Source organism: Serinus canaria, chromosome 5 (genome assembly GCF_022539315.1).
Source record: "Serinus canaria isolate serCan28SL12 chromosome 5, serCan2020, whole genome shotgun sequence".
Classification (NCBI taxonomy): domain Eukaryota; kingdom Metazoa; phylum Chordata; class Aves; order Passeriformes; family Fringillidae; genus Serinus; species Serinus canaria.
The window spans coordinates 17,735,513-17,763,390 of record NC_066319.1 but is presented as its reverse complement, the minus strand read 5'-3'; the positions used below and the strand labels follow the sequence as shown (position 1 = coordinate 17,763,390).

At 43.0% G+C, this 27,878-nt stretch overlaps 1 protein-coding gene across 3 annotated transcripts; it reads left to right on the top strand.

Annotated features, from left to right (window-relative positions):
- Positions 1 to 242: 242 nt before the first annotated feature.
- Positions 243 to 27,725, top strand: PHRF1 (PHD and ring finger domains 1). Of its 3 annotated transcripts, none has more exons than XM_050974654.1 (18): positions 243 to 389; positions 6,215 to 6,440; positions 6,764 to 6,886; positions 8,377 to 8,609; positions 9,563 to 9,646; positions 10,628 to 10,749; positions 12,369 to 12,466; positions 13,018 to 13,190; positions 14,672 to 14,801; positions 15,109 to 15,248; positions 16,112 to 16,299; positions 17,091 to 17,210; positions 19,061 to 19,215; positions 20,068 to 22,842; positions 23,544 to 23,620; positions 24,166 to 24,426; positions 25,499 to 25,627; positions 26,765 to 27,725. In XM_050974654.1, exons 2-18 carry the CDS (start codon positions 6,350 to 6,352, stop codon positions 26,897 to 26,899), a joined length of 5,034 nt encoding a protein of 1,677 aa, XP_050830611.1. In that variant the 5' UTR covers positions 243 to 389; positions 6,215 to 6,349; the 3' UTR covers positions 26,900 to 27,725. The 3 variants fall into 3 exon arrangements, 2 of the variants coding, with proteins under 2 accessions (XP_050830611.1, XP_050830610.1); XM_050974653.1 differs by having other exon boundaries at positions 23,544 to 23,695; XR_007777641.1 differs by lacking the exons at positions 23,544 to 23,620; positions 26,765 to 27,725.
- Positions 27,726 to 27,878: the final 153 nt, after the last annotated feature.

Here is a 27,878-nt window from a genome sequence, read left to right as displayed (position 1 = left end):
CTTTCCTCCCACAAAGCGTGTAAACACCGGCAGAGGGATGCCGGTCATCCCTGCCAACCCCGTGTCCATGGAGCAACCGGAAGCGGCCGGAGCCGGACCGGCGCTGCCCACGGGGACCGAGCGGCGCGGCGCGGTCCTCCTGCGGCCCCGCAGTGGTACAACCCACGCGCCCCCTCCGCAATGGTTCATCCCCGCGGCCGCCTTTCCCCCGTCACCCGAATGGTTCGCCCCGCCCCCCCCGCCGCAGGCGCGGTGGTTGCGCCCGCAGCCGCCCCGTGACCCGCCAGTGTTTCCACAGCGCTTCCGGGGGCGCGGCGGCCGCGGGGTCCCGGCTGTGAGCGGGCACCGGGCGGCTCCTGACCGGGATGTGAGCGCGGGGCTGCTCCTCGGTGAGTGCCCGGGGCGGGCGGGGCCTGTGCGGGGGGGTGGGGACCGGGCGGTGGGGGCCGGGCCGTGGGTATTGGCGGAGCGGCCGACCCCCGCCCCGGCGGGGAACTGCCCCGGTCGCTCCTTTAGTGTCGCTCCCATAAACAGCAACGACGACAGCATGTTTTTTGCGTTGTTCTCCGACGGGAGACGCCTCCGCGGGAGGGCAGCCCCGGCTCGGGCTGGCCCCGGGTGCTCCCGGATTCCCATGGGAGCGTCCCGCGGGATGCAGAAGGGCCGAGCGGGCTCGGGAGCCCCTGGGCTTGGGAGCCATCCAGCTGCCTTTGCTGCGGCAAAGACCTGAATAAATGTACCAAGTGCGTGTATAAACATAGCAAGGGTACTAAACAAAACCCCCAGTGTTTCCGGCGTGTTGTGTCCGCGCCTCTCCCTTTCCCCCTGTCCCTTCTCCCTCTTCCCACCCGTTCCCACTGCTTGTGTGCACACACGGGTATTGGAGGAGTTATCCGCTGTTTCAACCAGCTCGGCTGACAGTACAAATCAGGAGCTGCGTGCAAGCTTTTTTTCTTTTTTTTTCTTTTTTTTTTTTAATCGTGCATTACCTTATCGCAAGGCCATGTTTTGTCTTAACTTTGCCTCGAGAGAGATGTGCTTATGGAGAAGTTCTAAGTTGTGTCACTGGTGCCTTCCCTTGGCCGCCCCACGTTTGGTGGCAGTGGAGTGGGTGGGATTTTTGTCGTTTCATTCACTGTTTCTCCTGCAGGTTGTTCCCACGTAGTGTGTTGCTGGTGTGTTTCAGGGGTGTCTGTTGTATTTTGTATTATTTCCTTTCCTGTAGGTGGGTGGGTCTTTCTCCGTAGGGCTATGCACAGAATATAAAAGTGTGTGAGCTTTTTGTTTGGGTTCTCTTGTTTGGGTTTGCTGTTTTTTGTTGTGGTTTTTTATTTTCCTACAGTCATTCCCATAAACAGCAGGGAAGCTGTAGCTAAAGATGGGACTGGTGTGAAAGACTGATGCTGAAAGGGAACTCGCCAGTAAGGGTGTCTCTTCATAAGAAAAGAAGCCTGTTAAGAAAGAGGAGCAGAGTTGGAGGGTATGAATTCACAGCTGGAAGCAGAGCCAGTGGCTGCAAGGAATTGGAGGCTGGGAATTCCATACAGTTTGGCTGCTGCTTTGAATGCAGGGATGCAAAATGCTTAGCTGCACCTCTGGGTAAGGTGCTGTACTTTCAAACTGCTTTTGCAAAACCTGTGTGTTGCTTTGTTTGCATTACAAACTCCCTAAAGAGTGCAGTGTCAGCTCCTGGGGAAGCTTCGGTGCACATTTTTCATCCTGGAATTCAGGGTGGATAAATTTAAGGCAGGGCTAGGATGGGTGGCAGATAAGCACTTCCTTACCTACCTCAGGATTAATTTTCTGTGACTTATCTGTTAGGTTCTTAGGTGCTTAGGCAGTTCTGATTAGCAGTATTTAAGAGGTTTTTGGTTTGGTTTTTTTTTTGTTGGTTTTTTTTTTTTTTTTTTTTTTTTTTTTTTTTTTTGTTTTTTTTTTTTTTTTTTTTTTTTTTTTTTGTTTGTTTGTTTGGTTTTTTTTGTAATTTAAACAGGGATCTAAATTTAGATTTAGGGGATTTTTTTGAAGCTCCCTGAGCATGCTAGATTGACAGTGCGCAACTCTGGGCTGTAGGAGTGTCTTGTTAATCTGAATTATTTCCCTGCCAATTTGTCTTAATTTACCTTTGGAATGTGGTGATGGCAGATAGTAGTCGCACCATAACCAGATTTTTTCCAGCTGGGTGCAATAATGATTTTGACAGCTCTTACTTTCTTTTCATTGACTGTAGCATATGAAATTGGGAACAAAGTTAGATGATTTCTGATGTGTGACATTGCTTTTCCGGAGAGAACTAAATTATTTAGTTGATTGGGGGAAAAAAAACAAAACCAAGAAAAAACATAACCAAACCCCCTCCCCCCAACAAACCAATAAAGCAGATGTGCCAATGACAACTGAAAGCCCGTATGTTTGAAAATTTAGTAGGCTTAAATATGTTCTTTAGAACATGATGGCTTAGTAGTGGCCCACGTAATTAGATCAGCATTCAAAACCACCCCGTGAATAAATTCTGTGAGAAACTTTTGTTCACCTGTGAATAATCTTGAGTGTTACCCAAGCAGGTGAAAGTAAATGCCCTCAGTAGTAGCTCTTCTATTTCTAAAAAATGTAGAAACTACCTAAGAAGTTGGTGGAGGAGAAGATGGGCTAGTGCTAGGAGGGAAAGTGCCCGTGGCTGGGAGAGGCACTCGCTGTTGTAGAGCTCCGTGGGCTTTGTGTTAGGGGAGGTGGAGCTCCAGTGTCCTTTGCAGGCTGTGCCTCCTCTTGAGGGCTAGAGATCTGTGCTTGCCTTCTCGCTGGAACATACTCCAAGTACATTAAAATACTGATCTGTGGTAATGCATAAGGACTTCAGTTCAAAAAGCTAAATGTTTCCTGAAGTGCTTGTTTGATAAACGCTTGTTCTGGAGGAAGCACTTAATCTTCTCTGTTGTTGAAGCCAACAGAAAGCCCTGTTGCTAATACAGCTGGAAGAAGGTATTTGTAATTGCTCTTTGACTGTACTATTAAAATGACTTAAGGCATCTCGGTGTAAAAATGTAATCTGTCTTAGTAGCAAAGCCTGGGCTTACAGCGTGTTCTGCAGCAGAGTCTGTGCTGCTGTAGGGACACAGCACTGTGAGCAATCCTGGCTGGGCCTTACTGAGCTGAGTCTTGGGGAAGGAAACCTAAGGCGGCGGAGAGCGCTGGTGCGAGTAAAGTGATCGGACACCTGCCATGCACTTGTCGCTTCTGTGGTTTAGTGTTTGTGTAGGGTATTCTAAATGAGAATTTGAAAACTGGGGAAGTTGAGGAGGAGGACGGTGCCTGCCTTCAGCCAGCCTTGTGTGCGAGCTGTAATCCGGACACTGGATGGATTGTGCGAGTGGGTGAGGCACCTGCCCGAGGCACTGAAGTGGGCATTGCTGAAAGCATCAGTGGTATTGAGTACAAGGGATCTCTGGACAGATTACCCTGCATCTGTGTTCCATCCTAAATTCCTCTGAACTGACTTACAAAGTGGGATGCAGAAGGGAGGATTGGTGCATGTGAGAGCTGCTTGCAGCTGAAGGGCTGTATGGGGAGTACCACACACCATGGGATTTTCCAAGTGACCTAGCAGCAAGGGGTTTGGTGCCACAAGGGCACGTCCTTCACACCCCCAAAACTAAAAGCAGCTGTAGTTGCCTGAGTCAAATGGCCTTCAGGGATAACTGGTTGCTTTTTAGCAGTCTGGCCTTTTGTTACAGAAGTGTAGAGTTAAGGTTTGCCTTGGAGGAATGACTTCCATCCCCTCTTTAAAGAAGCTTCTTGGTTAACATAATAATAAAAATGCTTTCCATCTATTTTGTGTTTGCTAGTTCTGGCTCAGGGGAGTTAGAAAAATTCTGATGTGGTAAGTGCTGGAGAAAACGGGGCTTTTGTACAGGTGGGTGAACTCTCTGAAGTGTATCGTGAAAGTGTTTGTGTTTCACAGTGGCAATTTGTTTGAAATGTCTCCCGTAAAAAACCCAACAATTGAGAAATGCTGCTTATTGTTCTTTAAAAATAGAAGGATCTTCTTGTATATAGGTGTGTTGTCAACGATGGGTTCCTCTTTTTTTTCTTAAGAACAGCTGCCCAGTTTGGAAAAGGTTGTTTGTAAAGTAATATTTGTGATGTGCTTAGAAATCTCAAATTCACTTCATCTCTTCATCACTTGGTTTCTCCTTGTCAGTTTCCAGCTAGCCACAAACCAGACGTTTTTTTACTGATGGGATTTGAAGACTTGATTGTTTGCTGCAATACCAGATTTGCTTTAACTCAGAGTTTTGCCTCTGAGCAAAGTACAAGCTTGCATTTGCAGCATAAATATGTCAGTTTAGATTGTCAAGTCACAACTGCTGATTTGTTCGCCTCTGTGCCTCAAGGATAGCTTTCCATGGGGTAGCAAGGCAAAAATACCACGGGTAGTGGTTTTATTCCACTACAGTGAAGAAATGCACACTGCTTGGAAATGTAGCTAGGTGTCTGTTGGTCAGAACTGTGGCTTGTAGGAATCACTTTTTGAAACAACGATCTTCCTTTGCTTTGCTTTAAGGAAGACTGGAGAGCAGGGAAATCAAGGTAATGGCCATAGTGAAGTAGAGGCTTATCTATGTTTTTTACTTGCCATGGCTGTGGTGGCCCTCTGTCATCCTCAGTGGCTCAGGAGTGCCATGGCTGGCTGGGTGTGGCAGTGCCAGGTCAGCAGGAACCCGCTCTGTTCCCACAAGGTGCCCGTGGAGAAGTAGCCCAGGTTCTGCACAGCATCCAAATACACGGGTGGAACACATGCCTGCCACTGCCCTGCTGGGGGACTGGTGTTGCCAGTCCTTCCCTTTTTCTGTCCTGCCTGTCACGTCACCACAACTTTTGCATTGCTGTAGCTAACTGAGCTTTTGGTAGGGTATTATATAATTGAGTTTCAGTTTGAATAATTCATACATACGCACTGCTGAAACTTGAAAAATTCCGGGTGTTTCTTTGTATTTTTTCAGTTGCATCATGGAGTGACTGGCTTTTGATGAGTCTGTGTATTTTCAGCCAATGTAAATTGTTTTTAAACAGTTTTTAAACACTCATGTTAACAGCCACAAATTTAAATAAAAACCTGTCTTTAGGCAAGTTTCTTACTGAAGTTAGGAGAAATCTTTATAGGAACTTAGTTGTGTTGAAACTTAGTCTTCTTTCTGTTGAGTTTGTTGGTTTTTTCCCCCTGAGCACTGAAGACTCCATTTGTAGTTTGGTCTAGTTTAGTAGAACCTACATTTTTAAGGCTCCCTGGTGCAAAGCTGTGCTGTGTGGCTTAAAGAGGGAATGTGCAAAGGTACAGATTAAGAGTTGAATAAAACATAGTGTTTTGTTCCAAAAAATCTCTTAATATGCAAAATATGTAATGGGGAGCCAGGGAGAGTGGGAGAAGAGCACCTGATTGAAACTTCTTCACCACTCTTATAAAAGAATCCTTTTCTTTTTCATATTGAGATATGACACCTAGCTTTAAGTGTCTGTTAATTATATATTTTCATTACTTGCTTATAGAAACTTGCCAGGGGTCTGTCTGCCTTAATGCTTTGTAGCATTATGTGTTAAAAGCTCTGATTTAATTGTCGTTATGAATTTGGATCATGCAACATCTCCCAGTATCTGTCAGTTTTACTGCCAGTCTGTGCTGATGCACAACAATTAATGTGATTGCATTAATATGTACTAAATCAGGTCTTATCTTTTCTGTGGAATAATGGTTGTGGGGTCTTCAATTTCTCTGTTTCTTGACAGAGCTGTGCAAAGGCCCTTTTTTAAAAAAATAAAGGACCTAAACTACATAATCTTTATTCTTCTTTTCAATCAGGCAAGATGGAGTATTTTGATTAAAAAAACATATTTTCAACCTGTTAGGCTTTGTTCAAAGGGCCTCTGGTCCCTTCAGTTTTGCCGTGAATTGCTGGTCCATGGGATGGTTTTAGTGTTTGTAGGTTTTCTATTGCTATTTTGAGTGGAGAGTTCTGATTATACCTTTTGCTGTCATCCAGGAGCCCAAGATAAAGCTGAATCTCTCACCTGCACTGTTTTTTACTAGCATGTTCTTTCATCCAGCTTAGCAGGGCTGTGAAACCTCGTGGAGCAATAGGTGCTTTTGTGTAGCCCCCTCTGAATGGAGGGGGAAGACTGCTCAGTGGTGTAGGAGAGCCCTGTCCCTTCTCGCACTCAGGTCTCGGCGGATGCGTCGGACGCTCTGTGCCCGCCTGCTGCCTGCCCTGCCCTGTGCCGGCCTGCCTGCCCTGCCGCCGTAGGTGCTGCACTCCCTCCCTGCCTCTGCCGCCTGCAGGGGCTCCCATGTCCCGCCATGGATGATGACAGCCAGGATGAGCTGATCAACAGGAACGCTGCTCTGGGAAAGGGCAAGAGGCAGTGTCTGGCGCTCCTCAGCGAAACAGGTAAATTGGGGCCTCTCTGCATGTGTACTTTCTGCTTCGAGGTTGCAGAACCTATTGATTTACCCTCAGAAGGCTGGTAAAGGTGTATTTGTGGCCGTTTGTCACCTTTTCCATGACAATTTTTTTGTTTTGCTTCACTTCATTGCTTGTGTGTGTATCAGACCACTGGCATGCTTCCCCGGAGTTTCTCCAGGTGGGCAACTTTGATAGCACTGCAGAAATCTGAGAGTTCACTTCATCCATAAAGGCCTGATGAGGGGCTGTTCTGCCTGTCCCTCTGCATCAAATAAGTATTTCCTCTACTCTTCTGTTCTCTTTTTAAGAAAGCAATGGTGGAAATAGCTGGGATTCAGATGATGATACTGGTAGTGAAGAGGAAGATAATGACACTGAGGAAGAGGGAGGTGGAGAGGACAAGGAAGAAAGTGAAGATGAAGAGACAGAAGGTAAGGTCTGTTCATGTACCTCTAAAAGGCATTTTTTATAACTGAGGAAGAGCAAGATGAAAGCTGTTCCGCCGTAAACTAACCGTGGAATGTAAATCCACAGATGCTGCTCTGTTAGGCCGAAGCCAAAATCCTACAGTAATAAGCAAACAAGTAATAGTGCCCAATTTCTAAGCTTTTAAAGCATTTGTATGTTTGAAGACTATCTGCTGTCCAAAGCAGTGGAGTTGTAGTCAGCAGGAGTGAACTCTGCCCCAGCATGAGGAGGAAAAGAAGTCAAAGTTGCAGCAATGGCTCATGCTATTTTTTCACTTATGAAAAGCATGTTTGTTAGTTTGCTTTGGCATGGGGCTCTAAAGTGAATGTGTGATAGGGAATTCTGGAAATAAATTATTATTGCTGTAATACCTCGGGAGGATGGAAGAAGACATGACTAATTTTTGAAAAAGGAGTGTGGATGTTATTTGAATTTGTTAATTTTACTGAAAACATACTCTGGAGATGCATGTGCTTCTGAAACTGCTGCGCTCAAATTAATATTTGTATAGACAAAAATAGATTTTATCAGATCTAAAGCTTGTTGAGAAGGCAAGAGCACAGTTTTCCAAGTTACTAGTTAGACTGATTTAAACACAGACTAAAAAATTGATGCCAGGTGTCAAAAAGCTTTATTAATCCATCATTCAGAGTATTGTCTGTTATGTCCAGACAGGAGAATTCAGTAGAAAATACAAGGGTCCCATTCTCATTAAAAAAAAAAAAAAAAAAAAAAAAATAGGCAGCCCAACAGCAGCCATCCCCACTCCTCCCTCAAAGTGAGTAGGGTTTTAGGTACTTTTTATTGCTTCTTGAAAATACCGGCTTAATTGATAGGTTTTTGGAAAAGACTAACACATCTTTGTACTAAAAATAAAAATACGCTTCAACAATGTGTGCTGAGTGTTTAATTTTACTCAAAATCAAGCTTCTTTAAGCGATCTCTAAGGCACTTAGATCCCTTGGCTCACAAAATCATATTTTACTGGTGAAATCTTTCATTTGCTGTTCTGCAGTAGAGTGTGTTGCTGCTACTTTTCCTCTGGAATGTCTCTTGAAAAAACAAAAGTTGGGTACATGGCAACTTTATTATAACTTTATTTTTTAACTTCATTGTTCAGTGGTAGCCTAACATATCTTAACTGTCTTGTTTAGATAATCTTTTGCTTTTCTGGTGTCTGTGCTTTTAATCTCTTGCAAGACTACTTACATTATCAGGCTTTATTTTTCACCAGAGTAATCTATTGCTTTTTAGTGAAGGGATTTAGGAAGCAAGAAGACAGCAAAAATTATTGCTTTAAGCTGGGGAGACTGTGCTTGACCCCTGCAGCCTCATAAAATAAGCTTACTTGGAATTTTCTGTGAACTGGACCCCTGTCCTGCCCACCCCCTTTGCCCCCCTTACTGAAGTCCTGCAGCACACACAAGCTGGTTTTTATCTCTCACTTCTTAAGATTGCGAAGATGATGAGGAGGAGGGAGAAGAGGAGGAAGAAAGTGAGGCCACTATGGGAGGAATGACTGATTCTTTGAAATCAGAGCCGCACTTGAACGGAGTGAGCCTCTCCTCTGATGAGGATGCTGAGAACTGCCCCATTTGCCTCAACACATTTAGGGATCAGGCTGTTGGGACTCCTGAGAACTGCTCCCATTACTTCTGCTTGGACTGCATTGTGGAGTGGTCTAAGGTGAGCTGTTCTGTCTGTGATGTCCCGTGGCCTTCTGGTGTGCTCTGCTCTATCCCCTGTGATCGTGCTGTTGTGCTGTAATGAGAACAAGACACTGTAATACTGGTGTTTGCTTTCTTAAGCTTTTTTAAACAGACTTGGGTTACTGCTCTGTTTGGCAGGATTCATGTTTGAAGTTTGGATCTGTTTTTTTTTTGTACCATCCTGATTTGTTCTGTTCTCTGCAAGCTGTAAGGTCACAACTGTGGGCATCTACAGTTGTTTTGTTTTTTCAAGCTGAGATACTAATTTTTCTCTGTGCTTGGATACATGTATATTTTTTCTCTGCATATCTGTCTTTATATTTTCTTGAATTCTGTATTGTGACCATTGGATTGGGATCTGTTCCAACCCTGAAGCATCTAAGCATAGAAAAGATGTAAAAGAATACTGACAGTCAGTAGCTTGCTGTGAATTCAGTTTTCAGTCAGAGTTCCTTGCCACCTGTCTAGTTGCCATAGTCATAATCAGGGTGAGAATTACAACAAAACTTACAGTGCATGTAGCAGTAGCAGTGGTGATTAAATTTTTTGAAAAGCAAATAAATCACTCTTACTGAATATATTTTTAAACCATTTCTAGTTGCTCGTTTGTCCAAAGGAAAGTAAATGCCTTAAAACATGAGCACTGTATCAAGGCAACGTTTGGAAGAACTTTGATGTTGTTTTGGCAATTGTATAGTAACTAAATTGCTTCAGTAAAATAAGTGCTTTTCTAAAAATGCACGTTTAATAGAACATGTTGTTTGTAAACCAGATAAGTCAGTTTTAAGTACTTAAAATGTCAAGATCAATAGCTGTTAAAATGACTGCTACGTTAATTTAATGCTTATTGCATTAATAATTTAAGATTACTTTTAAAAATTTGAATAAAGCGATGCACTTATTAACTGTATTGGGAATTTTTTTTCCTAGAATGCAAACTCCTGTCCAGTGGATCGAATCCTCTTTAATTACATTAACATTCGGGCACATTTTGGTGGTAAAATCTTAAAAAAGGTAAGCCTTTGACTATAGCAAACAACCAGGCCATTTGGCATAACATTGTTATTCAAAAGTTTACACTTCTAGGGTGTTTATGTAATACTTGCTATCTGAATTAATTCTTTTTTTCTTATTTTGAATTTACCTTTTAAGGAGCTGTGACATTTTTTTTCTTCCTCTTTAACCTTACTTCCTGCAATATTGTGTTGTGGCATCATTTGTGGTGGCAGAAAAAGAGTGTTTTTCATAACTGCCTATTTTGTATAATGGACATTTGACTGAAAACTGTTCTGCATGAATAAACCTGTCTGCGTGTGGAAAGTGCCCTGCATTCTTCAAGTGCTGTTATAGTATGAATAGGAATAATCTAGACTATCCATGATCTCTTCCTTATGTCCCGCTGCCAGCAATGCTGTGTAGCAATTGGGTTTGTAAGGGGGGAGAGGCACAAGGCAGTAGGAGAGCCCTGAAAGGCACTGGTTGAGTGTGCCAGTAATTGCTCTTAAAAGAACATTAAAGAGTTGTCATTGCTCTTGACTGATATCAGAAAGGTGTTGGTTTCCAGGGGGCATTTAGGGGTTTGATGCTTTGTTTTCATAAACTGATGGTTTATTATTATTTGCGTTTTAACAGAAGTGAGATTTAACATTGTGGTAATATGGGAGGCATCAGTTTGCTCCCTTCTTTAGTCTCATTTTTGGCATCTTTTTGTTTGTTTGACTACTTTTGATCTTATTTGTGGATTTTTGTTTTGCCTATTCTTAAAATGCAGTTTCCTACAGTCATTTGTGCCTGCCAGTAGACAAGTTAAGTAGATGTTGTCAGGCATTTGATCATGCCCTAGGGTGCTGAAAGAGCTAAGTGAAGGTTCAGATGTGTAACAGCCATTTCAGTTTGTTCACTTGTAGATTTTGCTGCCGGTACTATTGTTAGCATGACAGTGGGTTTTAAAGAGTGCCACGTTCTGCATAAACTGTGAATCCCTGTTTTATTTAGATTCCTGTTGAGAACACAAAAACTCAGGGCACTGATGGAGAGGATGATCCAACCTTCTGTGAGGTGTGTGGCAGAAGTGACCGTGAGGATCGCCTGCTGCTCTGTGATGGCTGTGACGCAGGGTAAGAGGCTGAAATGAATGGAGCACCTGCATGATTGCATTTGGCCAGAGTTTGATCCACAGGCACTGTCTGGTATGCAGGCTGCCCCTTGCTGCTCTCTTCAGGCTCACCATGTGGCCAACCATGTATCCATGTGTTGTGGTGCAGACATCCATCCCCATGATGTGATGCATCCTTTCCTGGTCATTTAGCAATGTATGTGTGGAGAGTCCTGAACACATCAAGGCTGCAGGGCACCAAAACAGATGACCACACCTTCAAATGATGAAGGTGTTTGTGCTTATCCATGCAACATCTGGGTGTGGGAAGGGTAGAACCTTACATCCTTCATATCTCCTTGAGGAGAGGGTGCATGACTTGTCCCAAGTGACCGGTCATTAGCACTGTGCAGGAGAAGTGCTTAAGATCCACATTTTGTGAAATGTTGAAGATTTTCTTTACAGCCACAGCTCTTAAATTATTCTCTTACTCTTGCTTACTTCTCTTTCTGCCCCCTCCTTGATTAATAAAATGAATGTTAAGTAGAGTAGTGAATATACTTGAACACAACTCTGGCCCTACAGTTTTCTGCTAGAATTTAAAGCCCTTGGGCTGCTTAATCAGTCTTCCATCATTGTCAGTTTGAAGATGTCAGAAGTTACCCACTAAACAAAGAGAGATGCTAGCAATGAGTATATAAAATAACTTTTCAAGAATTACTTCTACCAAGCTAACTAGACATCTGGTAAGTCTAGTTTTTCCTTTGTATTTTGTGTCCATACACACTGATACACTGTCCATACACACATATACACTGATTCATCTTCTGGGAAAAAGACAAAATCAGGAACAGTAAAGATTGTTAAGAGTATCATCAGAACACTGAGTTTAAAATATAAAGCCAAAACAGTGTTTCGTAGATCTTATCTGAAGTCTCATATTCAAGTTCTTTCTAAATTTCCACAAGCCTGTCTCAACTCAGGGTATTGCTTCAGATTTTATTTTCTGATCTCCCTACAGTTACTATAATTTTTAAATATATTATTTCTAGTTTGATAAAGGTGTTTGATTTTTGTTTCCTTTTCCTAAGAAAAGTTCTTTATATATGCTTGATCTCTAGAGTTAGCACTTCCAGAAGCAGTTCCTGATAAAAGAACTTGCAGTCTTTACTAGCTTTCCATGGCTAACTCTAGACAAATGTAGACTAGTTGCTTCAAATGCTCATAAGTATAAGCACTGTTAGCACTGTGTTGGTTCTGAGGAAGCTGGTGTTGTTTCCTGGTTGTCTGTCTCCCCAGCACCTCTGTACTTCTCTTGCCACCATCAATTTTGGCTCTGTACATTTCTTGCAGCTTGGGTTCAAATGGCAAGTGATTCACCACACAGTGAGGGGAAAACACTCAGTTTTCTGAGATTTTTTTGAGCCTAAAGTGAGGAAAATACCATCTAGAATGAAGAACCTTGTATAGCTATCAGGTAGCAGCGTTTCTCTGCAGATTGGTAGAAGCAGATGCATAAACCATAGTTTCAGGCTTAAGAAAATGAGTCTGCCTTATGTGGCACTGGATAGAGGAAAAATGCTGTCTTCCCTTGGTAGGGAGCATATTGTTTGATTTTCTTGTTTGTTTTTTTTTCTCAAGGTATCACATGGAATGCCTTAATCCTCCTCTGAGTGAAGTCCCTGTAGATGAATGGTTCTGCCCCGCCTGTGCCCCCATGGGTGCCAATGGTGCTGCAGGTAAGGGTTTCATGGTAGCCACTCAAAGTAAATATTTTCCTCCCAAGTTAGATAATGTGAATCATGTGGTGTTTTGAAGACATGTTTAACCTCCTGGCTTTATCTGCTTCAAGTTGTTTTGATAAGCATTCCCTCTTGAACTTTAAGATTAGACTTGAACTCTTGACTGGTAAGAGGATCTTGTTTGTGAAGATTTTCATCTGCAGTTACAACCTGTGAAGCTGCTTCTTGTAAGCATCCTTTAACTTTTCCAAGGCAATCCCAGCACCATAGTGTGACTGCACTGTGTTACATTGGAAAGAATTTATTAGTGTCCTGACCTCAGATTGCCAAGGTAGCAGCAATTTCTGTTACCTGGAAAACTGTTATACTGTGGTAACAGTCTGAAGCAGGGGTGTCTGTGCTCATTTCCTTTTGAGAGGGTAGCAGCTGCCTGCAGAGCTGATTGGTTTAAGAAAGGGAATGCTGATTTTTTTTTTTTTTTTGTCTGAAATTCTTCAAATTATTTCACCTGTAGAAAGACAAGTAACCTCAGCCTGTTGTCGTTCAAGATGCAGATCATGTCAGTGAGGAGGAGGTGGCTGCCCTGATGGCCGATGTTGTCCCCACCACCAGCAGGCTCCGCCCTCACGTCCGGACGCGGGCCATAGCCAGGACTCGGCAGAGCGAGCGCGTCCGCGCCACGGTGAACAGGAACCGCATCACGACAGCACAGCAGATCCGGGTATCACGGGCACCTCTAGGGAGCCTCTGCTCCTGGGGAAGGACCTTGGGGAAGGGTTACTGAAATCAGCCCACGTTTCAGTAGCTCTGCTGTCTGTGTTGACTGTCCATAGCACAGTGGTTAGTAGTTGCTGAGCTCTTTTAATCTGAGACGTACAACATGTGCAAATGGAGTACAGCACATGACCAAGATGCTCTATTTTGAAATGCTGCAGCAGCTTCCTCTCTTAACCTGCATTTTTATCACCCCGTGGTGTGAGCAGAATTTTATTTTTATTCCTAGTGGCTATTAATGCTGAGTTTGTGCACCGCTTCTGGTTTTTTAGCATGTTTATTTGACAGTTATTTTCTTTTGTCCTCCTACTTCTTGTCCGTAGCAGTAGAACATGTAGACTGCCTTCAGCCCAATTGAAGAGAAAAATTTTGTATTTTTAAAGTTTCTGTGTTTGTGAAAATCAGTCCCTTGTTAGAAGAGGAAAAAACCAGATGTTAGTGTCCTCAATAATGTGGCCACATGAGTTCAAACACGTTAATAGTACTAGAGAATCTATGCAGGAGAGTATCCTGAATACACAGGGTCCCTGTCTTACTGTATTAAGTATAGTTTGAGATAGCTGCCATGAACTAAGATCCAGCTTGCCTTAAGTTTTAATCACATTTTCCCTTGATTTAAGGACTTCCCAGAAGGCTTTAGCAGTTGTTTAATTCATTATGTCCTCCATAATGGAGATTATCTTATTTGACTGCCAAACCTCACTGTCTCCAAACCCAGGTGTTTCAATTTTAACTTTAGAAGAGTTAATAAAATAGAAGAAGTTGATGTTATCTGATTCATTGTTGTTAAGCAATTACTTTGTTGTTAAGCTGAGTTGTCAGGGCTATATGTTGAAAAAAATAAAGAGAGGAAAGTGTTGTTTGAAGTAAAAGACTGCAAGGTAACTTGTTATTTTTCTTACATTCCCTACTTGTTGTTTTAGAAGTAGTGTGGAGTCATCTCCTGTGGGTGAGAGGGGTGGTGCCTGGGGACTTTACTATTCCATGGTGGTGTAATCCTGGGAACCCAGCACTTCCCATTCAGGATCTGTTCCTATCTCCACTTCTCAATGTGCAGGGATGATTACAAACTATACCTAGAAAGGCACTGTTATTTATTGCCTTTGTCTCTGAACAAAAGTGCATCTTAGTTTGGCTCATACCTTGAGTTGACTGGAGCATAATTCTGCTGGGTTGAGAGAATGTAAGTTGTCGTCCAAGCACAGTGAGAAGCTGGGAGCATGCATGTAACTCTGAAGGAAGCTGAATAACCAGGTCCTTTATATGCCAGTAAATTAAAAAAGTGACGTAATTGCTTAACTGGCAGCTTGGTGATGTGAGGGGTTTCCTCGTTTGAATCTCAAATCCATTTTTTATCAAGTGCTTTTATAAGTAAATGTTGCTGAGCTTTAGGTACCTGTATGGTGTAACTTCTAATCCTCCCCACAGCACGTGCCAGGGTACCTGATGTCCTCTCTTCTGGATGAAACAATTGAGGCAGTTGTAGCAGGCCTGAACACAGCCATCTACCAGCGTCCTCTGGGACCACGTGCTCCCACCAGGCAGAAAAGGAAAACTGGTAAGGACATCAGGCACCTCAGAGGAGCCTGAACCCTACAAAATACATCAGCTGTGTGCTGCCACACCTGCACAGCTGTGGAGGTATCCCACATGCACTTTCTTCTTTCCCTCTACCACCTCTGCTAGAAGTGTCATGAGGGTTGTTTTTAACTGAATGCTAATGATGTCACTTTTCCTGCTATGCTGAGGGTGGCATGCTGTATGTCTCTTTAAGCTGCTTAGTGTGTCATGGGGGGACAAGAAGGGGAGTACAGTGTAAAATACACTGCCATTACTTAGCCAGATCACTGGTTTTGTCCCATCAGGAAGGCGGAAGAAAGTAGGAGGCAAAAAAAGAACTCAGAAGAAATCTGCTGCTGGGAAGAAGAGTTCAGGGGCACAGCTGAAGAGACGCAAGGGTGTGACAAAGAAGAGAAGGGGGAAAAAGACGAGAGTAAGATCACATGTGAGTTTCTGCCAGTCAGTCTGCTGTTTTCAGCCCTCTGTAAAAGCACTATAACGTGGGATTCAGCTGGAAGAAATGCCACCTTTCAGTCGTAGCAGGCACCTTTCTTTCTTCTGGGAGTCTGTGCAGGATGTGTCCAGGGTACTCCAGAAAGATGCTGTATGTGGAAGTGAATTGCAATTTCCAGACAGGCTTGCTGGCTGTGCTGACATATCCTGTTACATGGACTGTAAGGATCAGATTGTAAAGCATGTCCTGCAGGCTTTGTGTCCTGCCTTGCCATTCATCTGTAGTGTTTTCTTGGTACTTATGCAAGCTCAGTTAAAATTGCCAGCACCTATTCTTTGTAATAGGCTGTGGGTGTTTGTGGCTGTTTTTGCAAACCCAGCTTATCAGCTGTAAGAGCTCTCAAAATCCCTTTCAGTTGTGGGTAGTGTTCTCTTGTATATTACTCTGCAGAATACTCTGCACCAGCTTGATTCTTTTTGTCAGCTACTTTACCTAGAGTCTACATCTTAGAGCCAGAACGCCAGCATTTAATAAGGGACCAACAATTTTGAATTGACATTATTAAAGATTTTTTAGAAGCTTAATTTATCTGGTCACTTATATCTGATACCTGCAGTCTGTGTTTGAAGTGGCATACAGGCCACAGTTTCAAGTTTCATAAATGCTTTAAAGGAAACATAGACAATAAATGCACACCACTTGTACTGCTGATGGTAGTAACCTGGTGAACTGTTACTGTAGTAGTAACAGTTACCTGATGAGCTGTTCACACAGCTTCAGTGAAGAATTTGGGGCTTTAAACACAAATTCACTTGCCCTAACATAAAAATAACCCAATCTCTTTGTCTGTGCAGGGAAAAAATGAGGTTACTACTCGCTCCCGTATTGCAAGAACCCTTGGTCTCAGTAAACCTGTGCGTGGGGCCTCACTTCCTTCCATGTACAAACCAACTGAGCCCTCACTGGGGCTGATGAGAGCAGACATTGGTGCAGCTTCTCTCTCTGTGTTTGGAGATCCATATGAGTTGGATCCTTATGAAAGGTGAGAGATCTCTGCATTGTGATCAGGGACCTGGTAATTTAACAGCTGTTGGGTTGTTTGTGCATACAGCTCCATGCAGAGTGTGAATCTCACATCTGAAGGCAGCTTTGGGTACACAACCCATGGTATAGCATAATGGCCTGTCCTTTCTCCCCTTCTGGGCCGAGTTGCTAAACTTGTAAGGAATCAGCCTCCTCTAAAGTGTTTTTCTGAAATGATCAGCCTCCTGAAAACTTTCAGTTAGATCTATGGGGTTCTTGGAAGGTTAGAATCTGAAGGAGCCTGGTCCTAATCCATTGTTTTTTTGTTTTTTTAAAGTAAAGACAGCTGACATATTTTGTATACAGTAAACACAAAATTAAATGGACCACTGGAATCTTCCGTGTTTCTCCTTTTCTTATCTTCACTTTTTCAGACACTTCAAATTGAGGAGAAACCTTACTATGCCATAGTTCATGTCACTCATAAATTTTGAATTTTTGGGGAGGGGGCCTCTGAAATTATTGTTGGTAAGAAAAATTTAGTTTTCCTCCAAATACTTCTTTTTGATCCTTTAATAAAAGAAAATTGTCCATTTAACATTTTAGATACAAAAATATCTAAGTCTTGAGTCTCTGCTGTTTGAATCAAGCTGTTCTATTTAGGCAGAACAGAAAATACGTATATTGCACAAATATTTTTAATATATCGTAATAAAACATACAGTGCTTTCTATGTATCTGTCATAGTGGTATCATCTCTTTGATGTGAAAAACATTTCAGACAATTTCGGGGTTCATGTTTTATCACAGTAATGAAGAGGTTCCAGCGAATCCAGATTCACCAGTGAGTGCCAAAAGGAGAGTTCTCTCCCAGTCAGCACTGAGGTCTCACCGTCCTGTAGCTAGACCCATTTCTGTGGGACTTCCCAGGTAAAAGTCCATTGCTATTTTATTATTCTTAGTTGTTTAATGACCCTAACAGAAGAATAAACCTAGTGATCCTCTTTGTTTGACCCTTTTCTTACCCTATCTTCTAAAGTGTGATATGTGTGTGTACATGCATGCCCGTACAAGTATAGATTAATAACCACATCAATTTGTGCAGTTCTTTTTATGTTGAACACATACACTCTTTCATCATACCTTTAACATTTCCATTGAAATTTAAAATTGATGCTTCCACCCCAGTCTGACTCTTTTTACTTTCTGTTTTGTGACTATTTATTAACCCCATTAGTATGTTTTAAATTCCAGCGTCATTAACCTTTAAAAAACCACTTGCTTCTTCGAGAGGCCTGGGGAATCCAGTTGCACATAGTGAGGAAGTGAGGGCTGTACCCACCTCACCCATTCTGCTGCTGTTTGTTGGAGCTCAGAAAATTGAGAAGCTTGCTTTGATCCTGCAGTTTAGTTGAACAGTTGCATTGCTGTGTGTTGCCAGCCTGCCAAGGCCAGGGAGCCCTGGCTGCCCCCCACTGGCTGCCACAGTGAATTTTCAGGGCTGAGGGGTAGGACACAGGGAATTGGGAGCATGATGAGAAGAAAAGGGATGAGGAAAGTCACTGAGTCAGGTACCAATAGAGTCACAGAAAACTGCAAGGCTGAGGGAGCTGAAGAGAAATTAAGGGAGCTCAGCTTAAGTGGTTAAAGATATGAAAGGGTTACATGGCTGCCCTCTAATGCATCTGACTTATGGTGCAGGTTGGTTTCTCAGGATTAAGGTAGTCTATTTCTATGATAACTTGGATTATTTGTCTGCCTTTCCTATTTCAGTCCTGAAGGGAGTCTTTCAGGAAGCTTTCCATGTCCTCAGAGTTATTTGAGTAGCATATTGATTAGAAGATAGAACTCTTTAGCTGATACTCAGCTCTTCTAAAGGCTCCATTGGTCTGGGCTACACTGAGTTTCCTGGTCTGGCCTCAGCAGCTGATTCCTTTAGCATTCCCATTCTGTCTCTCTGTTGTATGTTATTACAGGTCTTTGGTGTACATTATATCAATAAAATTTGCTTTGTTGTCATACAGAAATTAAGTCTAGCTCCTTCAAAAGAGCTGGGTCCCTTTGGAAGTTTGTTTTTCAGCAAACTCAAACAAAACAACCCCCCAAATCCCATCAACACAAAAGCAAAGAGAGAAAAACTGAAACGTCCAGCACCAGAAACACCTTATCAGTCCATATTTCAAGAGCTGAGAACTTAAACCATTTTCATAAGATTGAGCAAAGCACAAAGGAGAGTTTTTGTGCTGTCCCATGTGTGGGAGCATTGCAGTTGGTTTTCAGTGCAATTTCTCTATGCCGTGTTCTTAGCTATCCCTACCAGTGGCACCTTGTAGTTAAACACTGGTTCAAACTCTTTCTTTTTTTAGTTTGAAGTTTAGGCCTGAGGAATACATCTTTGTTTGTGATTTAGTGGGGACAAGAGAGGCAGCTAGGATAGAAACATCTCTGAAATGATAATCAGTGGTTTATCCTCCAAAAATGTATTATAGATGCACTGGAAACTTAGTTTTGCTATACAACACAGTGAGCACTGGCATTTGCTACCCAAAAGTCTCAGATATGATTACTTTCTTATCTTGTGTTATTCCTGTGGGAAGTCATCTTCTGTCTGTCAGAGAAAGATGGGGACTAAATTACTCTAGTGAAGCCAAAATTACAAGTGAACTTCCCTGGCTGAGCTCTGTTTATGCCCTTGACTGTGGTTCCTTTTTAACGTAATGTGTGTGTATAGAACAAGTGCTGTAAGAGTAAAGGAGATGTAACCCCTCTGAAACATGCAGAAGCAGTGTGCCTGCCTTGAGTCCTGATCAAGAAGCAGAAGCTGCTCCTGTGCCTGATCTGTTGGGAAGTATCCTGTCTGGACAGAGCCTTCTCATGATGAGCAGTTCAGATGTGGTCATCAACAGAGATGGTTCACTGACAGCAAAGAAGGAAGGTAAGGACTTGGCACATCACAGTGCTATTTGCCTCTTTGTTTCATCCACATCTGCCCTGATCCTATAGGCTGCATAGCTTTAAGCTTAGGGATACTCTTACTGAACCTCAGAATATATAGGAAAGATTCAGTAGCTGCCAACAGTAATCTGTTATATAAGATGGATGTTCTGAAATAGTGTTGCTTGTCTGTATTTAAATGACACCTGAGATGATACTGGAGGATTTTATTTTTAATGCATGGTTTTTTTCTTTCAAAAGAGCTTCATGCTTTGCTTTGTTATAAAAAATGTAGGACTATAAAAAATAGACCAGAGTTATCTTAGGACCCAGTTTTTCTGGCGTCTGACATGCACTGCTTCAATACCTGTGATCTGTACTTCAGTTTGAAGAGCAGGATGAAGGACCTTAGCAAGAAATTTCTTTGCAAAAGTAGAGTTCTAAATATGTGCTATAATATCCAGCTGTGTCTTCCCTTGGCATGGCATTGCTAGAAAAGAATCCGTTCAAATTGAAACTTAGAGCTTTATTCTTAAAATAAGTACCTCCAATGTCCTCTGTTACAGTCATTTCTGTCAATCAGCAGCTATGGGATAATAAGCACTAATCTGGTGATACCTACAGAACAGAATCATTTCTTTCCTAAACGTTAGTATTTGCCTCAAAGATGTGGTGTCTGGCACTAAACTGTGGGTATCTGACCAAAAAGAACTGTTGGACTTCCTTATTACTTTGTGGCATGTCTGCAAACCACAGTGGAACTTAAAAGAATTAGCTCAGTACTTCTGTTAACATTGGCAGAAAATGTTCGGATATGTCCTGAAATGCTGAATTGTCTGTTTGTGTGCCATAGCTCCATTTCACAGAAAATCAGCCAGTGACTCGAGAGTGGAGGATTGTTCAGGGCATAATGCCCACCCAAGTGCAGCGCTCTCAGGGACCACAGCAAGCAGCTCCATGGCCAGACCTTCCATTCCCTCGGGACTGGGTACTCGCTCCACACCCTTGTTCTCATCGTCTTCGCCCTCACTGAGCAGGAGTGAGTCTGCAGCAAGCCCTGCACAGACTGCACCGGAAAAGGCAACTGTAAAATCAGAATATTCAATGACACCCAGGTCTGTCCAGACTCAGAATACAGCAGCTTTGAGCAGGCATGGCTCAAAGTTAGATGAAATACCCAGGTTTAATGGAAAATCTAAAAACTTTGTACCCCCTGATTCATCTTCAAAGCCCCTGAGCTGTAACTTGAATTCTGGCTCAAAAGGTGTAACTGTGAGGCAGCCAGTAAAACCACCTTCCCAGCGAATTGACATCTTTGAGCTTCCCAGGATACCAAAGATTAAAAAAGAAACCAGCAGCAAGCAGGTGGAGCCGGAACCTGCAGGAAGCCAAAGCTGTAATATCCCCAGCTCCTGTATAACCCAGCTGACTGGCAAGGAGAGCACTAATCAGCCAGGAAAGGGTAGCAGGGTGGAAAGTCAGAAGTCAAATTCCAAGGAACCACAGCAACAGGCGCGTCCAAGCGGGGTGTCTTTCTCCACCCATCCCAGCGGCTCTAGCACTTCATCACTGCTGGGCACTTCGAGGGGCAAAGGCCCAAGTTCTTTTGAGAGTTTTAAAATCAATATTCCTGGGAACACAGGACATCCCAGCAGGCTGTCTAACCCAGGATTTTGTAATACCTTCCGCCCTGTGGACGATGAAGTGCAGCAGAAGGAGAGTCCTTCACCTCTTTTCTCAGTAAAGAAAAAGCAGGTCAAAAGTGAAATATATGATCCCTTTGAGCCAACAGGATCAGACTCGAGTTCAGCAAACAGCAGTCCTGAAAGGCTTGGCTCAGGGATCCCACTAACCAATATCACCAGGACTATTTCCATTGAAAATCTCAAAGTTCAAACATTTCAAACTGTCCGTCGTTTCACCCCTTACAGGGTAGAAAATATATTTGGATCTGGGACTGACTCTGATGTGCCATCTAGTAACACAGAGTCTCGTGATGAAGTGACAGTAGCAAGCAGGATTGTAGAACAGATCTCTGATACAGAGGAACGAAATAATGTGGATGAGGAAGATCTCCTAAGCAGTCCTTGCACTTCGTCTGCTGTTAAAGAAATTTCTAATACAAAGTGTTTAAAGGAGGAAGGCAGAGAAGGACCTAATGTGTTCTTTAATGCGGAGGAATTGATTAGACCTAGTATTAATGTGAAAATAGAACCAGATAGTCCCTCAAAGAGTGATGAGCAGCAGAAAGTCCAAAAGGTAGAACAAGAAGAGAGGCGATCACGTTCTAGATCCTGTTCAAACTCCAGCTCCCGAAGCAAGAAGAAGATGAAAAGGAAAAAAACACTCGTCAAAGAGCATAAGAGATCACGTTCAGAGTCAAGAGATAGAGCACACTCAAGGGACCGAAGCTCCAGATCTACCTCTTGGTCAGGTGGGGAAGAGCACAGCAAAACACACACGTTAAAATCCAAGAGCAGGAGGTCTTCCACTGACCGTTCTAGCAGTCACGAACGATCAAAAAAAAAGAAAACAAAGGATAAAACCAAGGATAAAAAGGCAAAAACTTCTTGGTCTAGGGACAGAAGGAAATCTAGGTCATGTTCAGGTAGTCCTGGAAGTACTTCTGATTTTTATGAAAATAGGAAAAAGAAAAGACGGTCTCGCTCAAGATCAAGGCGGAGAGACCACTCCCGGTCGAACAGCACTGAGAGGACTAAAAGGCGTAAGCACAGGAGGGACAAAAGCTACGAGAGGTATGATAAAGAAAGTAGTTTGAAGTCAAGGGACAGAAAGAGATCCAGATCCAGATCTCGGGAGAGGAGAAAATGGAGGTCTCGGTCTCGGTCTGCGTCTCGATCTTGGGAGCACAAAAGCAGCAAATCGAAGGAAAAAAGAGTGCGATCCCGATCGCGTTCCAAAGAAAGGAAGCACAGATCAAAAGAGACCTTGCTTCCTCCTGCACCAGAAAAGGATCAAAAGCTTCCAGCTGAAAATGTGATCAGGTGTCAGGAGCAACCCCATTCTCTGAAACAAGAGCCAAAAGAGGAGCTAGTATTAGAAGGGCTTTCCATAACCATCCAACCAAAACTTGAGGAAATACAGACTGAGACCCCAGTTCAGCTGAGAGAGGTCCAAGAAACTATAAAGACAGAGCCCATCTGTCAGGAAGTGAGCAGTGAAACTGCATTCCCTGAGCCAGAGATCACAAACATTTGTGCCCCAATTGGCGATGTGGATTCTTTTGCTGAAACAGACTTAATGAATAGTAGTGATACAGCAGTGCTCGGTAGCTGTAGCAATACAAACCTAGAGATTACAGTTAAAATAGAAAATACTGCATTATGTCCATCTCTGATGGAACAACCCCCAAAGAAGGAAGTTATCATGCATGTTCCAGCTGAGGCTGCACCAATTCAAAGCTCATCCAAAAGCAAAGTTGCAGATTGTGTGAGGGAGGTTAAGGAGGAGTGCCTTGTCTCAAATGAAAATACAAGTAATTTCACTAAGCCTGAACTGGAAGTGGTACCTCAGGGTCCTGCTTTGAAATCAAAAGCACCAGTGAAAAGAGTTACCTGGAATCTTCAAGAGGAGGAAACTGGCACGTTGTCTGCTGGAAAAGCTCCAAGTAAGTTTCTTTTGGAAAACATTCAGCAGTTGAAACAGGCTGTATAAGGCTTAGGGTTTTGGTGCCTCACCAAACGTGGCTGTAGTGTAAGAGCTCTGTCATCTGAGCTGGGATGATGCTGTGGTTTGCAGTCCTGAGAGGTGGCATTTTGCACTGGTTGAAATCACGAGGTGAGTTGTGTTAATGAATTGGAGAGGACATGCTGTCAGCACAGCTCAGCCAGTGGCAGCTTGTTTGCTCGTGAAGCACGTTCAACAACCCCATCTCTGAGCTGGCAGCCCATGTCCCACCCTTTCTGCACTTAACTAGAATGCTTGCTTTGCCTTCAGACTTTATAAATGTTTCTCAAAACCAAGGAGTATGACAGGTCTCTGTAGCTCACTCCTGTGAATGCTGCTAAACCAAAGCTGCCAGAAACTGTTTGGCTTGCGAACCTGTGCTATTTGTGTTGACAGAGCTGCCTGTGTTGTTCTTGTTGGTTACTCTCAACAGATAAACCCAGTAGAAAGCAACTGCTGAAGGGGATGAGAAGTTTTCTATTATCAGAAGCTTTAAAATACAAATGCTAAAAAAATCCTTTTATTGTTAGTTGTGTTGTTAGATGCTTTTTATTTTAATTCTTAAAACAAAATTTGGTTTGAATCTTTGACCAGTTATTTTGTTCTTAAGATGTTTTCTTTTCCTTCCCTTGGGATACCTAGGGATGCCGTTTTACAAACTGCAGCGAGCAAAAGAAGGGGCCTGGAAAGCAGAGGACTTGAACCAAACGTTAAATCAGGTGCAGTTAAATGAGCCTCCTCCAACCAATTATATGATTCCCGAGCCTATGTTTCCTGATCTAGATTCCTTTCAGGTTGGTTCCTATTCCAGCACCCATGTGTTATGGAAGGCATCCCATCTCATCTGTGCCCTCGTTGTGCAACACTCTCCTCTCATGGCAGTTTGCCTTCCTCTGCGTGTGGTACATTTCATGTAGCCTCCACACCTCAGCAATCCTCCAGTCATTTAATCTCTCAGGTGCTCCTTATAGTTGAAGAAATGTATTATCTTTTAATTCTGCTCTGTACCTGCAGCTTCTGCTTTCAGCACTAGCTTGCAGAAGGACGGTGCTGCCTGAGAAACTGTGAGCTTCTTCCTGACTGCTATCAGGCTGTAAATGTTGGCTTGGTAGCCTTGGTCTGAGCCATCAGTCTGTGCTGTCCACCAGCTAAAAGGGCATTGGGGCTGGTGGTAGCTCATGGTGGATAAAAGTGCTCTGAAGATCCTGCTCTGATGCTGTGAGTTGTCAGCACGGGCGTTTATGGTGCGGTGTCTGTTTCACAGGTGTACTGTCAGAACATCCCTCTGGCGCCGGCTCTGCCCTCCAGCCTGCCCCCCTATGCCCCGGTGAGCCAGCCCACGGTTCAGTTCATCATGCAGGGCAGTCTTCCAGCTCTGGGCTGCGTGGCAGGACAGAGCCTCACCCCAGAGCCAGGCAGCCTGGCTACGGCATCTGAGCCAGGAATCCAAGCTGCTTCTGTTGGAAGTGCAGAGGAAAAGATCAAAGCATCCAAACCTCCAGTGGATAAAACAAAAAATGAGGAAGTGAGTGAATGCATAAAATTAATGAGCTGTTTATTTGAACTTTTTCATTTGGGAGATTTTTTACCTTTCTGTACTGTATTTTCCCGTCCCTGCTGGTTTTGGTCACTGACTGTGCTAACCAAGGAGCAGCAGGCTGTCCTCTCTTTGAATTCATTTGGGATTTATTTCGTTTGAGAGTTCTGCTTTCTACTGGTTCATCACAATAGGACAGAGAGGGATTAAAACATCTGAAATACATTCTTAAAATTCTGAAACTTTCTTATGTGAATATTTGGAAGGGACTTTCCAGAAACCACAATGTCCAAGTTTCTCTAAACAGCTGGTTTTCTCGTTTCCCCTCCAGCTCTGAAATTAATGTCCATTCTCATAATAGTCCTGTAAAGAGGTAGGACTGTGTTTTGTTCCTTATCAGCACTGAAAATGCAAAGATAGTAAAACAATTTGGAGATCTTTCAGTGCAAGTCGCTTGTTGCTGAGTTTTAGGTTTGCTGCACAGACTATCTGCTCTAGGCACAGTGGATGCTAACACAAGAATGAAAACAACTTAGCCTGTTATTTTGCTTCATACCATAAAATCAAATAGATGCATTTCACTCTGAGCCTCCAAGTATGAGCAAGTTTTTATAAACTTGTTTTGGTGGTGTAATCGTTACTTCATAGGCAACTCTGCAATTTTCACATTGTCTTTAGAGCTATCTGAAGCCTTATATTCACAGTTGTGGTTTGCTGCTTTTAGAATCTGATGCCTTTTGTAGCATGTATGTTTAATTTAGAGCTGTTGGAAGGAAGGGAGGAGACCAAAATCAGGAAGTCCACATTGTAGTCACTTGCTTAAAACACATTCTTTAAGATACAGAATAAATGTTACATAAAGCAAGGGCTCCTCATAGCACAAACTGGTATTTGTTTCAAGACAGTAATTGACTGTAAAGGAAATCACTTTGAGGTGATTACTTGGGTTGTTGAAATTGTGAAATGAGAATTTTCGTTGTTTGAGCGTTTCTAAAAAAAAACAGATTCAGAAACCATTCCCGAGACAGCGCAAGGTAATGAAGTTCTCTTTCCTGTGCAGTACATGAAGAAGCTTCACATGCAAGAAAGGGCTGTGGAAGAAGTGAAACTTGCCATTAAACCTTTTTACCAGAAGAGGGAGATTACAAAGGAGGAGTACAAGAGCATCCTTCGGAAAGCAGTGCAAAAGGTGAGGGCCTTGTGAAAGGAAGTGGAGAGGAGGAGTTGGGCAAGTCATTACCTAAGTGGCAGTCCTTTAGATTGCACTTGCCATTTCAGCAATTACATGCCATAACTGGGCTAGCAGATCTTTGGATCCTGACTCATACTCTGCAGTCCTGTGGTGAGGCAGTAGTTGGTTTAAGCCAGACTCTTTGGTGCCATTGATGAGAGCTGTCAGTCTGTTCCTTTTATGAGGTCATGTTTCCAGTGGGCGAGAACATTGCTGAGCTTAGGTTGCATGATCTGAAATGTTACATGGTATCTGCCCTGGGTGAGAATGGTCAAATCCCCCTCACTAGGACCTTCAGCCAGAATTCTAGTTGTTTCTGATGAAGTGAGAAAATACTTTGTGCATTAGGTCCTTGAGCATCTATGGTGTCCCTGAACCTTGGAAGAGGGCCTTGCAAATTTGCTGATACTAACTTTTGTCTCAAATCTTAGTGCGGAGTAGATCATGGCTGCAAAAGATGCAGTCAGTGGTCAAGGCAGTTAATTGATACCTCAGAGAACTGTAATTTCTCCCTGCTCTGCATTCTTGCTATCACTGAGAAATTCCATCATAAATAAAAATCCCCAAGGTAATGGCTGCAATTTCACATCTTCAGTGGGACCCATATGTTCGCAAGAGAGCTGAGCAGTGCTAATTGCTACTGAAGTCATTCTGAACTCCTCCCTGAAAAGAGATAAAGGAACTTGTGTAGGGTCAGTTCTTTCTTCCCTGTCTCAAATGTGTTCTCAAAAGTAACAGATTCTTTTAATCTGAGCATTGCTTCCTCAAAAACATCCCAAAACTGGGATATCAACACTTCCTTGTTTACCACGTGTTGTGTAAAACTGGATGGATGGGTGGAAAGGCCTGTAGTAAAAATTAGTCTTTTTGCTTTGAGATGCCTCTGCCTTCATTTGGTGCTCTGTAGATAAGCTCTGGGCCATTCCTGGAGTGCTTGAAGGAAATACTGCTCTTGTCTTTGTTTTCTGCTTTATGTACCCTGCCATGAGCCTTGGGGGTCTGAGCAGGAATTGGCTTCCCTGGGCAGCTTAGGGCCTCTCTGCCACTTGCCTGAGCTGCTGTCATTGACCAAGTGCCCTTTCTGATCCCCTGCAGATCTGCCACAGCAAAAGTGGAGAGATCAACCCTATGAAGGTGGCTAACCTGGTGAAGGCGTATGTGGAAAAATATAAACATATGAGGAAACATAAGAAAACTGATGGAGAAGACACACGTGAAGTGGAAAACTGAGAGCAAGCCACAGCCAGATTGACTTGGACTGATCTTGTCCTAGCTGTGGACACTGTGGGAATAACAGACCTGCAGTTACATCCCATTGTAAGCAGAGTGCAGAGAAACAAGATGATAATAGACTTTATCTGTGGATCCTTCTCTTGAATTGTTTCCATATGGGAATGAATTTAGGATTTTTTGGATTACCTACAGCTGTAGAACTAAATAACAATCAAATGCCTCAGACCAGCAGAGTAATTCGAGGGGAAACACAGAAGAGATTCATGTTTGGAACTCCCGGATTGCTGCAGTTTTCAGGGTTACTTTGATCACATTTTTGGGCTGTGCACTTGTCTTGCTAAAGTTTGAACCTGGACACCACTTTTCCTACAGTATATTGAGAGCTGTATACTGTTTCCCTTGTGTTTATTTATCGAAATATGGATTGTCTTTAGAAATTTCTGATTTAATACTTGAAATGTTGTATTTTTAGCCTGTTGGATGGTGAGCGAAGCTTTACTCGCTCTGGCATTTGGGGATTGCAGAAATGACCTAACCTTTATAAACTGACTTCAGAAACACTGCTCAAGCTGTGGTGTTTATTTACATTCTGTTGGAAGTACCTTGCTAGTGAAAAAAATTAATTTTGGGGTGGGAGATTGTGTTGCACTTGTGTAAATAATGCACTGATGGCTGGTTTTGTGTCTGCCTTTCAAGAAAAGCAAAACAAAAAGCAAGCATTGTCAATTTTCCGTAACAAGCCCGGAGGATAAGGTTGAACTGATGTACAAAGCAGAAATGTGACAGAGTTTATAAAGTTATTTTGAATGGTTTTTGTCCTGTAGCAGGTGTCATTTGTTTGTCTTGTATTTGCCTCTTGGCCTGGCTGTTCCTTGTAAACCTGAACACATGGCTCTTGCATAAGGAATGTTTGAGGAAGAGGATTGGAGTTGGATTAGTAATTGCCCCTCCTCCTCTGCAGGAGAACTCAGATCCC